The sequence below is a fragment of the Vulpes vulpes genome, chromosome 11 (assembly GCF_048418805.1).
Source record: "Vulpes vulpes isolate BD-2025 chromosome 11, VulVul3, whole genome shotgun sequence".
NCBI lineage: Eukaryota > Metazoa > Chordata > Mammalia > Carnivora > Canidae > Vulpes > Vulpes vulpes.
Genome location: NC_132790.1, coordinates 48,814,404 through 48,827,748, shown reverse-complemented (window position 1 = coordinate 48,827,748; position 13,345 = coordinate 48,814,404). Strand labels below are relative to the sequence as shown.

Sequence of the window (13,345 nt, the reverse complement as noted above, 5' to 3'; positions counted from 1 at the left end):
ATTTATTCATGAGAGACAGAGAGAGAGGTAGAGACACGGGCAGAGGGAGAAACAGGCTCCATGCAGGGAGCCTGATATGGGACTTGATGTGGGGCTCGATGTGAGGCTCAATCCCGGGGACTCCAGGATCACGCCCTGGGCCAAAGGCAGACGCTAAACTGCTGAGCCACCCAGAGATCCCCCATTAATTGATTATTGAATGTTGAGCCAGTCTTACAAACCTAGGATATCCCACTTGTCATGGTATATAATTCTTTTAGTATATTGTTGTATTTCATTTGTTAATATTTTGTTGAAGATTTTTGCATCTGTGTTCATAAGTGATATTGGTCTCTATTTTTCTTGTAATATTTTGTCTGATTTTGAATGAGGGTAATGCTAGCCTCATAGAATGAGTTTGGAAGTATTTCCTTAGTGTCTATCCTCTGGAAGAGATTGTAGAGAATTGGTAAAATTTCTTCCTAATAGTTTAGTAGGGAAACCTGAGTGTCTCAGTGATTGAGCGTCTGCCTTCGGCTCAGGGTGTGATCCTGGTTCCGGGATTGAGTTCTGCTTCTCCCTCTGCCTATGTTTCTGCCTCTCTCTCTGTGTCTCTCATGAATAAATAAATAAAATATTTAAAAAAACAATAAGAGGATCATGACCTGAGCCAAGGGCAAACACTCAACCACTGAGCCACCCAGGTGTCCCTCTTCCTCATATATATATATTTCAATTTCCTTCCTTCCTTCTTCCCTCCTTTCCTTCATACTTCTTTAATTCTGCAATGTTTTAAAGTAAATCCCTTCCATCATATCATTTCATCTCTTTCTAGAAAAATTACCTAAAATAATGACAATACACCATCACTTCTAACAAAATTAGTGTATAATGTTTTATTTGGTCCATATCCCATTTCCCTTGGCTATTTCACAAATATAATTTATTATAAATGCTAATTTGAATCAGAATTTGAACATGGTCATTGTAATTTACTAAATTTCTTAAGTTTCATTTAAAGGGAAACCCCCACATTTCTTTTCCCTTCCTTTATATTCCCTTTCACTATTATTCATATTCCCCAAATGAATGAGAACATACACTGTTTGTCCTTCTCCGATTGACTTATTTCACTCAGCATAATACCCTCCAGTTCCATCCACGTTGAAGCAAATGGATTCCTCCCTTATTTTTTAGTGATATTGATTTATGAAATAAAATGTTTCATTATCCTGAAGAGTATCCCACATTCCAGATTTGGCCAATTACTTCTTTATAGTCTCATAAAGATTTTTTTCTATTTCTTATAATTTCTGCAACTGATAAATATAGAAGGTGACTAAATTCAGGATTCAGGATTTTTTAAAAATAAAGAATGCTTTATAATAGCATTATATATTTCATATTACATATGAGGTGGTCAACAGCATATGATGTCTCACTTTTAGTGATGCTAAAATTAATCAGTAGATTCAGGTGGTGAATTCCAAATCTTATTTATTCTCCATCTTCCACTGGGAACATTTTCAAGGTGGATCCTATGTCCATTTAACATGACACCATTTGCCTTTTTAACTTCCTTGCTTTCTGGCACTATTATATGATACAGGCTTATCTTGTATAATTCTTGCCCTAGTCCTCAAATGAACTATTTCTTCAGGAAGCCATAGTTTCCTTTAATGAATAGGGACTGTCTAGGTCAGATTCCCTAGTAAGTAGATTTTGGTGCAATCTCAGGGAACATGAGTAAAGTCAACAGAGTCAGGCAGGAGGGATGCTTGCGTGGCTCAGCGGTTGAACATTTGCCTTTGGCTGGGGTGTGAACCCTGGGTCCTGGGATTGAGTCTTGCATCAGGCTCCCTGCAAGGGGCCTGCTTCTCCCTCTGCATCTCTCTGCCTCTCTCTGTGTCTTTCATGAATAAATAAATAAAATCTCAAAAAAAAAAAAAAAAAAAGGAAAGAAGGCAAAGCAAGGTTAAGATGATGTATACTCAGTTTATTGCTTTGTGCTAAGCTTTGATGGGGCCACATCCTTACCAAATATATCTTCATGGCCACGTGAGATGTCTTCAAATAGGCTGTATGAAGAAATTATTTTGGGGGATACCCATAGGAGAGCAAAGAGAGGAGTCCATCGATCTGTTTGGCTTTATCTGTTTCTAATTTCCCACTGATTAGAGTTGACCCTCTGAGGATTAACTTTTTGCACTTTTATTCTACATCATCCAGTATTTTTAAGATTTAGTTAGGAAGCCAGATCCTATGTCCTGAACTGTGACATTTGATCTACATACAAATTTGTGAGAAGCACCAGGGCCCTAGAGGTATGCCTGGTTCGCCTGGCTTTGCAAGTTGTAGCTAAAGGGTAGTACCCAGTGCTCCAGGTCAAGGTATTGGTTGATCCCTTGCATTGAAACTGAAGGGACCTGAAGGAAATTCCAGATATTGAATATTTTAAGGCAAATACCAGATATCATATCAATTTTATCTGTACATACTGTGTATGTATCTTTCATAAAGCCTTTTTAAAAAAGTAACTGTCAGTAACATTATTATTTCCTCTTCTTATTCTAGTACCCAGACCAAATTCAAACTTTCCACATGGTCTTAAAGCTGTTTTTTTTTTTTTTTATGATTGTTTTATTTTTGAATCAGGATCCCAATAAGGTCTAAACAATTTCATTCTGCAGATATTGCTTCTCAGGCTATTTTAAATGTGTTAACAGTTCCTTTTATTACTTTAAAACTTCATGCTATTTATTTTGGAATACCTAAATCTTTTGTCCTGGAGAATATACCACACTCAGGATTTAGATGATTTCTTCCTGTGGTATTATTTGGGTTCATTAATTTTCCAGTATTTCCTGCTAACCAGCAGTTAGGCCTACAGGTGTTTGTTTGTTTGGTTTTGGTTTTTAAAAATTTTTTACTTAGGGATGCCTGGGTGGCTCAGTGGTTTGACACCTGCCTTTGGCCCAGGGTGTGATCCTGGAGTCCTGGGATGGAGTCCTGCATTGGGCTCCCTGCATGGAGCCTGCATCTTTCTCTTTCTGCCTGTGTCTCTGCCTTTCTCTCTCTGTGTGTGTCTCTCATGAATAAATAAATAAAATCTTATTTTTTTTTAACTTAAATTCCAGTTAGTTAACACACAGTGTAATATTAGTTTTAGAGCTAAGGTTTTCATAAACTCAAGTTCATGATGAAATTTTTTGGCAAGAATATTAAAGAGGTAGTGCTGCTTACCTTCTATTCTATCTTATTAATGTCTCTGTGTCTTCTTTTTAGTGATGTTAAAATCAGTAGGTTCAGCCTGAAATTTTTATTGCAGGGTTCTTCACCAGCATTTTAACTAATGATTTTAACATTTATCAAGAATCATTGTCTGAGTAATTTTTTTAGTTCTATCATTCCTTTTGCATTTATTAGCTGTGATTTTTTTAAACTATTTTTTAAAATGTTATTTATTTATTCATGAAAGACACAGAGAGACAGAGAGGTAGAGACATAGGCAGAGGGAGAAGCAGGCTCCATGCCGGGAGCCTGATGAGGGACTCGATCCTGGGACTCCAAGATCATGCCCTGAGCCAAAAGCAGGCGCTTAACGGCTGAGCCACCCAGAAGTCCCAGCTGTGATTCTTCTATAAAGTAGAGCTACTCTTTATTAACTACTTGATTATCCTGAGACACAGTTCTTACTGGAAAGGCAGAATATTCAATTCTTGCCCTTTTTATATTTTTATAACAATTCTCAGAATAATAATCTTGCATCTAACAGAGATGACCAATGATTTGTGTATATATTAGGATGAAATCATAGATATGTAATATATGTATTTCTACCATTGCTGTCATTGTTTGAGCTCAAGTTATCCCATCTTTGCTGGTGGGAGGTATTTAAGTCTCCACATAAATGATAGTCTTTATAAGTAAGTAAAAAGTCCCAGGTTCATCTCATACATTTCCTATCTGAGACCTTAAATCAGCCATTGTTCCAAGAAATTTCCTTTGGTGTAAAATGAAAATTGGACATCACATTTTGTGTATTATTTATTTATTTGTATTATTTTTCCATTTAGGATGTTCACTGCTCTTCTAGACTTTTGTAGAACAAAGCTAAAAATATATTATTTTTAAGAATAAGGTTAAATGAACTATGAATCCATACTGATAGTTCTAAATCAAAGTTTGCAGGTTTTATTTAACTTAAATTTTATAGATGTGTATCTCTTTTGTCTTGAAAATCCATCCTTCTAATACTTTAACATTTATATTCATATATTGGCTAATTAAAAAATAATTATAATAGTTATGCTATTCACAAGATAATGAATGTAGGTCAAGATTTCTTTTTGGTGTTGTGTGTGTGTGTGTGTGTGGCCTTTGGTATGTATGTATTATTAGGAATATACTCTCAAAATACTGACTTGAAATACTTATCTACGTGGTTATAATTCTCCACAAAGAGAAATTTTAACTTATCAACAATTTGATTGACATACAGTTAGTTTCATTATTTTCTGTTTATATTATTTTGTGGAGATTGCTTTGGTTTTCTTTTAATTTAATTTTTAAATTAATGTAAAACATTTATATAGTTCTAAAGTCAAAACTATGAAATAAGTACAGAGAAGAAGACCTTACTTGTATATTTGTTCCTACATCCCATTTTCTCCCTCCTTAATAGGCAACAATTTTTATTAGTCTGAAGTTTATTCTTCCCTTTTCTTTTAGAGAGTACTAGCATATAAATATATTTTTCCACTTCTTACATCAAAGAAAGCATATATTCATTGTTTTGAACCTTGTTTATTCCCTTAATATTACATATTTTTGCTAGTCTATATTAGGGATAGATACCTAGACATATGATTGCTAGGTCAAAGAGTAAATCCATGCAAAATTTTACTAGTTATTTCCCAGTTCCCTTTAGTATTGTTGTATCATTTTTTTTATTTGAGGAGGTTTTGAAAATAAAGTTCCTTTGTCTTTGGCCTACCGAATCAGAACTCTGATATTTGGGTTTCTAGGTGATTTAGATGATCACCGAGGTATAGGAAGCCTGTTCTATAGGAAAATTTTAGGGCCAACATTAAATTAAATCCAATTAATTGTTCAGTTGATATGTGCTAGGTCTGTTTATGTAATGATGAAAGAAATCTTAAGATGAATATAGTATAGTCCCTTAGAGGATCAATAGCCTAGAGAGTGGAGGGGAAGCATTCATAAACAAATCATTGTAAATCATATGATTGCTGGTATAACAGAAATTACACATGGTGCTAAGGAAGCACAAAAGAATAAATAACTCTATAAGAATTATACCTAGGGTAGATTAGGATAGACAATTTCTAATTAAAGCATAATTATGCATTTAACAAACTCTTTACAAAACTCACTTGATGAAGTGTCCTTTCCTGAGAAGAAATAAAGCATGAATCTAACCCTAAATTTATTCCATTTGTTTTTTCTTCTTCGGTTTACTTTTTGACATGGCCTCTACTTTTTGAATTGAAACTAACATGGACATCTATGGAAATTTTTGAACCTAAAATCATAATGGCATGCAAAGTACTGACATTGTGGTATTTTCAGCATGAAAACACTACCATAATCATGATCATACTGTGGTATGCATGAAATAAATAAAGTCACTCATGTAGCTGACAGGAGAGAAAATAAAAGTCAATAAAAAGAGAATTATTTATTAAAAAGATCTAATGTTACAAGAACAGTACACAGAGAACTATTATCTGACTGTGCCTTCCACATGATATATACCATTATATAGAGTATATATACAGATTGTATACAATATATTTAATGATTTGACATGGAGTCCATAGTTCCTTTGTTTGGATATGCAAAACATTCACTTTTCATGAAATTTTTAATTTAATATGAGGAGTGGTTTTTCCTTCATAGCTCAATTGACATTATACAAAAATACAGTCTCTTTAATGATTTAAGACTGTGCAGTTACCATACCATCCAAGAAAAAGCTCACTCAGTACTGCAGCTGAAAAATAAGGTACCTTGATAAGGAATACTGTTCTGCTTTCTACAAAGTAACAAGTATGTAATACATAAGTACATAAACATTTAAACCTTTTTTTATAGGTTTAGGATGCAAAATACATATTCTGTGCAGGTTGAATAAAAACATCCCTAATCTCTGATTCCTGCAAGAATACATCAGACATTCTACATGTAAATATTCTATCAGATGTGTACCATCCATCAGTTAGTTGGGAATCTTGGTTAATTTGCATTTGCCATATGTTGACATATTTTATTGGGCTTTCTTTTATGAGAGGTTCAGTAATAACTTAATTTTTAAAGTCTTTCACTAAATCTAGTATAAAGCATCATGGAAAATAAAGAAAATGAATTGATTAAGCAAATATGAAGTAAAATTCTTGCCCATTCTTTAATATTCTTGATGTATCTTTTTTTTCCAGATGCACAATTTGCTTCAGCAAGCTACACTGTACTCATGAGAGTTTATATTTTGCCTGCTAAGTAGTTTGTATTCCTTCCTCTATCTGCAAAGTCCAGCCTCTCCCACTCCAAAGGAGAGGCAAAGAAAGTCTTCTCCCACTCAAAGAAGGCCACTTGGTTGTTATTATTCACAGGCTTCACTATTCAACAACTGTAGTAATTTACTATAATAATCTGTTAACTAAAAATAGCTTTTAAATCACTTCTTGTTTTAGAGGTGTCTTGGAATTAATTCCTCCCAAACAGAATGAGTAACCAACTTAGATGGTTGTGCTATGGCTCTGAAACCAATCTTTTATGATGTTCAGAACAGAAATTCCAATATATCCTGATTCTATAAGGATTAACCTCTAAAGCCAGGAGTGCAAGCTAAATATCATTTCATTTTGCTTACTGTTAAGGATGTTACAAACAGAATTAACGGGCTTAGGTTTTATAAAAGAAAAGAAACTGTTTTTGCTTTCATATTAACATCATCTGTAAAACTAGTTCCTCCAAGCTCCTTTTTGGCATTCGACTTTACAGTAACTATCCCTTCAGGCATTTTTTGGGGTGGATGTGAACTGTGGCAGTTGGAACTTCTATATATCATCAGATAGAAAGCTTTCACTTGAATTTCCAACTATCTAGAGTCACTGTAGTCCATGGTGACCCCTCAAAGTAGCAAATGGGGAACATTTCCCAAGCAGTCTATGGCTAGTTAGACTAGCTGAGGCCCAGTACTGATGTCATGTTTCCACAGCTTAATAAAAAAATTAATTTATTCAAAAGGCCCTTTTTTTTAATCGTTGGTAACATTTTATAGGTGGTATGTGATGCATGGAAGTGTTTAAAACATCAAAATTTATTTGTTTTGCTTAAAACATTTTTTAATTCACAAACTATATGTATGCATCATTATTTGAACAACAAATTTTCATTGTCCTTAAAATAGTTGGCAGTTAGAAGAAAACCTTGGACTTTATTAATCTATTAAGCAACATCTATTTTGTCGGTAGGTGGGGAAATGGGAAAGCTCTTTCCTGTATTTATTTTGTTCTCAAATTAGCACCCTTGGAAGCGTACCAGTGACTGCAGTTTTTAGTGACCATATATTTTTTTACTTTAATCTTTTGTTATTAAAAATAAACATTTATTATATTTGCAGCTAGATAACAGTAATTAATGAAAAACAATAGCACTTAAATTCACTTGGACTCACTTTTTATTTTCTTTGCACTAATGTAAATGGCTTATTCCCTACCCTAACAGAACTTGCATATAGAATAAGCATATTGACAAATTTTGTTATTTCACTATGCAGTAACACAATATTTTTCAAAAAACTTTTGTGTATTTATGCTATAATGGATCACACAACTGAAGTATTTTCTCATATCTCTTACTAGTTTGTCAATTGGGATAGTAATCCAAAGGGAAAATGAAAAACAGTAGACTCAGAGTCTTTAGCAAACTTTTCATTCTCAGTTTTGTATTTCCATGTGAAACAGATCTGCTAGAGACCACTTACTTAACAAATGGGTGGCACACACTTATGGTCATCAGTTATAAAATCAAATTCCAACATATTAAAAAAGTAAAGAATACATTTGACAGAAATTACCTTTGCTTGCAAAAAATTCATTACATACAATCTGCATATTTTATTGGAACAAAAACTGCGCTCTCCATTTACAAAACCAAAGAGAAACCTGATGGATAAGTAATATTCCCCCCAACCTCCTGTAAGTGCACTGGGTGTAGTCCCAACTTTTTAAAGCTCATCCCAGGGTCCTGGGTCTCCACTTACACTACACTCTATTCACTGCTATTTTCAAGATAAAGCAAAGCAAAGTAAGTCTGCAGTTTTCACCAAGAGGCTGAGGGAATCATCAATGCCAAGAGCAATGTTATTGATAATGAAGATGGAGAGACTGTGTGGAGGGTCGACTGGGCACTAGTGATTTTTCCACCTGTGAAAATAGAGAAGCATTAAATGAAACAATTTTGATTTTGCTTGATCTAGGAAAGAGTTGTTTTTAGATATGTAAGACAAAGGAGTGTAACATGCATTGGTTTCTGATGAGTGTACTCATATAACAAGACATTGCATGAGGCTTCCAAAAACGATATGAAAAGCAAAATTATATATGGAATACTGTGTTAAAAGGCTATATCACCTCTAAAAAACACATCTACTCAGGAGATTTAGTGTAATTTTCACCAATCATGCAGTGACTTCTCAAATTCCAGGTATGAATGATAAAATGATTTCTATAGTGTCTACAGGAGAGGGAGCAAGAATAATTAGCAAAAGTTTGTGGCAATAAGAATTCATAATTCAATTACTTCAGTCAATTTTTGAACTTAATAATAATAAAATTATTTAAGTTACTTATGGGTTCACCACTGATTTGATTGTTTCAGTTGAGTAGGCTTAAATTCTAGATTCTCATACCAAACTTGGCAAAGGAAGGAGGGCCATCTTTCATTACTCTTACCTATGCCCAGGAGAAATTCTTCCTTCTTGGGAACAAAACATTGTATGCAGTTAATGTACTAGAGTAGCTGTTTGATTAAACACGCTGATCTGAACAGATTAGTTTAAGGTAGTTTTGATAGCTCCACATAATTAAGCTCCACACCCTTAGACCTAACTTCCTCAAGCCAGCAGTCTGAAGTATCATCAACATGATCAACATGATCAGTATTTAATGGGTGCTTACTATATGCAATGCACTGTACTGAGCCCTTATACATATCATCTGATTCAATCCTCACAACATTTCTATGCAGTAAATATTGTTGTTATCCCTCTATTGCCAATGAAGGAGCTGAAGCTTAGATAACAGAACTTGCTTAAAGTCATTCATCTGGGATTAGTGGAAACAGATGCTCTTATGATTGGCCTTGATTAAAACTTTAATGATAGATTAATCATAAAATAAATGTACCAACTAATTTTTAAAATCATCCTTCTGTCAAGAAATCTTCTCTGGCCAGAGTTGACCATTAATGGACCTGATTTTGATTTTTATGGAAATAGTGTCCAAATTTTTAATCCAGATGTTTATTTAAGAGCTGAGGGAACATTTGCTTGGTGAAACACACACACACACACACACACGCAGCAGCAGCAAATCTTTCCTTCGAAGATTTTTATAGCTAAAGCACGAATAGAACTATTAATCAACACACTGTAGAATGTAACATGTATTTCACCTTGTACAAAGGGGATTATTGTGAAGTGCATGGCCATATGTGAACTATAAGAAAGGCATGATGACAAAGCTTCCCTGGAGTGGTATGTGCATGTAAGCATGCATAAATAAGCATAAATAAAAACTGTGAAAACAACTTTTCTGTTTATTTGAGAGTGGCAGAGTCCTTGTTAAACTGACTAACGTGACACTTTTACATAAACATCTCACTTTCAGAATGCTAGGTAGGGGCTATATCTCAAATTTCACAAAGAATCCACAAAGCAAAAAGATTATTTTGTATAAAAAATCAAAACAAAACACAAACAGCAACAACACTGGAGTAAGCTCTAGTCCCAGTTGCAAAACCAACTAGCTATTAAGTGAGTCCTTGAACTTCTTAGGAGTTTTGGTTTTGGGAAAATGATAAGAATTAAACCAATTGTTGGATCTGAGATAGACAATATTATGAATTTTCACTTTATTAAAACTCAGAAAATGGGTTGCCCTAGCCATATTTTTTAAACTAAAACATAAAAGTTGAAATTTGTTTTTCATGGAATAGAAATTACAATACAATGGAAGAATCAATGTTTTTATAAGTACTTTCAAACTTGGGGCTGATATTGTCCAAGTGATATTTTACAATCTGGTTGTCTTAGAGTTGAAAAGAACCTTGGGGAGTCAGAGAATAATAGAATACTCAGGAGTTTGCTAGAAGGATAAAATAAGATAATACATTATATAAAAAACACCGAAGGACCCCTGGGTTGCCCAGTGGTTGAGTGTCTGCCTTTGGTTCAGGGCATGATCCCTGAATGTCTGGATCAAGTCCTACATTGGACCCTCTGCAAGGAGCCTGCTTCTTCCTCTGCCTCTGTCTCTGCCTTCTCTCTGTGTCTCTCATGAATAAATAAATAAAATCTTTAAAAAAAAAGGAAAACACCTAGTGTAAGGCTAAGAACATGATCAGGGTTCAGTAAATGCTCATTGTTATCATTGTTTTTAGAAATTTGAGACTTCTGATGCAAGCAGAGAGTTGTCATCTTTTTCACTTATCAAAAATAATCTTTAGTCTGTCAAGGTGCTGTTGAAAATTTAACACCCACATTTAAACAGTTCATTTGTACTAATCAAAGTATAGACATTATTATGTCTTTTGCTCTTGAAGCTATACCTTTATAAATGAATCATAAAGTGTATTAAGTTTGAGTGTGGCCACAATGTATTTAAATTATTAGGTCTTTTCATCTGAATTTCTGAAAAATGTCAGATTTCCTATGTCTTGTGTTTTTTTAATTATAGCTTTTCACTTTGAAATAATTTTAGAAGCACCCAAAAGTTGTAAAAATAGAACAAAGAATTCATCCAGATTCCTTAAATGTTTGTTTCATCATTGCTGCATTGCTATTCTCTATAAATACATACATTTTTTCTGAGCCATTTGAAAGTAAGTTGCAGACATGATGTACATTTACCCTTAAATACTTTAAACTTATTTTAAAAAATATTTTATTTATTTATTCATGAGAATACATAGAGAGGAGAGAGAGAGAGAGGCAGAGACACAGGCAGAGGGAGGAGCAGGCTCCATGCTGGGAGCCCGATGTCCCTGGTCTCCAGGATCACGCCCTGGGCTGAAGGCGGCGCTAAACCTCTGAGCCACCCGGGCTGCCCTATCCTTAAATACTTTAATGTATAGTTCCTAAAAATAAGTTTCATATATAGTTACAGTACAATTTTTTTTAAAAGAGAGACTTATATGTTATCTAACGTATAGACATTATTCAAATTTTATCAACTGTTCTAACAATATCCTGTATTTTTATGTAAGAATTTACTTATCTCATCGATATTTTTAGGTAAGAATTTATTTATCACATATTATGTCAATAGCTTTTCCTCAACGTTTCAGTCTAATTATTTTCTTCTTTGTATTTCCCTTCTATCTCACTTTGTGGCATCAAAAAAAATCATATGCAATGCTTTTGGTTTTAATCCAAATTGATGAATGAATATGTTGAATACAGCAAAGCCACATGCAGAGTCCTACAAGATGTCACTGGACACTTTCCTTTAGGCTGACAATTCTGCTTGACAATGATTACTCAATAAATAATGTTCATAATTACCCAGAATTAAATGCACATTAAATATTTTTTATTCAAGGGTTTTAGGGAAAATTGCCTAATATCTTCTTAATGAGAGATTTGCATACTTTATTAAATCTTTGGTTTCCTTTTCTTGTTACCTCAGTGGAATGGTTGCTCTTTTCTTTTTTAAAATATTTTATTTAGGGATCCCTGGGTGGCGCAGCGGTTTGGCGCCTGCCTTTGGCCCAAGGAGCGATCCTGGAGACCCAGGATCGAATCCCACATCAGGCTCCTGGTGCATGGAGCCTGATTCTCCCTCTGCCTGTGTCTCTGCCTCTCTCTCTCTCTCTCTGTGACTATCATAAGTAAATAAAAATTAAAAAAAAGATTTAAAATATTTTATTTATTAATGAGAGACACACAAAGAGAAGCAGAGACATAAGCAGAGGGAGAAGCAGGCTCCATGGAGGGAGCCCAATGTGGGACTTGATTCAGGGACTCCAGGATCATGCCCTGGGCCAAAGGCAGGCGCTAAACCGCTGAACCACCTAGGCGTCCCTGGTTGCTCATTTCTAAATTTGTAAAATTTCTCTTCCTTTAATCCCATTCTGGTTAATAATTATGGTAGTGGTGAAGATATGTGGCCCTGGAGACAAGCATACTTGGGTCTAAATCTTGGTTCTTCAACTTAGTATGATCTTAGGCAAGTTACTTAAATTTTCCCTAAAATATGAACAATATCTCTTTCATACGATTATTACTAAGACTAAATAAAATGATGTAAAAGACTTATGACCAATAAGACTTATGATCATGCCTAAACATAGTAAGGACTTCCAAAGTTTTCAACCATGCAATCCATCATATTAATTTTGGTGAGGTTTACACCATTTAACATTGTTAGTGGTCATCAGATTAAGCCTATTATGCCAAAACTTACCTGAATAGGATGGTACTCTGATTTGGGAACTAGCTGTCCCATCCCCTCCTTCACTGTATGCTCGAACTTCAATAACATAGACTCCAGCATCGGGGAGTGGTACTATTGCTTGAGGTTTCTGTGTTTCAATAACTTGACTGTTGCTGTGCCCCTCTTGTCTATAAAAAACCTGGAAATAATAACAGAGGTTTAAACATTTGATATTCAGCTGAGGATTCCAAATGTTTATTGACTGACTACTATATGTCACATTTTGAGCTAAGGGAGCTTACAGCTTTGACAGATATGTAATCAAATGTATGTGCTATATGCAGCAATGGAGTGTGCATAAGGTACTTGGAAATACTGAAGAGAGTTTAATTCTCTGTGCATTAGAAATGGCTTTTCAAAGGAAGTGATGTTTGAGCTAAGTATCTGAAGATGAGTAGAGTTCACCAGTTAGAGAAAGGGATGTGAATTCTAGGAAAAGATAAGAGAAAATGAAAAAAATACACCTAGGCAATAAGGAACTATAGCATGAGGGTATGGCATAAACAGAAGACATACGAGGATAGTGATACGAGACTGGAGCAGTAGGTAGTGAGGAAGCATATCACTAAAAGTCTTTTAATCTTGCTTAGTGAAATGAAGAGTATTATGAGGGAGTACTCATAGCT

The 13,345-nt window shown here is 34.5% G+C and overlaps 1 protein-coding gene across 5 annotated transcripts in view; it reads right to left on the bottom strand.

Moving 5' to 3' along the window:
* Window positions 1–5,655: 5,655 nt before the first annotated feature.
* Window positions 5,656–13,345, bottom strand: part of CNTN5 (contactin 5) — a 1,288,935-nt gene continuing 1,281,245 nt past the window's right edge. For all 5 annotated transcript variants that reach the window (XM_072726266.1, XM_072726270.1, XM_072726267.1 and 2 more), the window contains 2 exons: window positions 12,690–12,858; window positions 5,656–8,429 (listed from right to left, as the gene is read on the bottom strand). In XM_072726266.1, coding sequence (XP_072582367.1) covers window positions 8,326–8,429; window positions 12,690–12,858 — 273 coding nt within the window. In that variant the 3' untranslated portion in view covers window positions 5,656–8,325. The remainder of the gene's footprint in view (window positions 8,430–12,689; window positions 12,859–13,345) is intronic.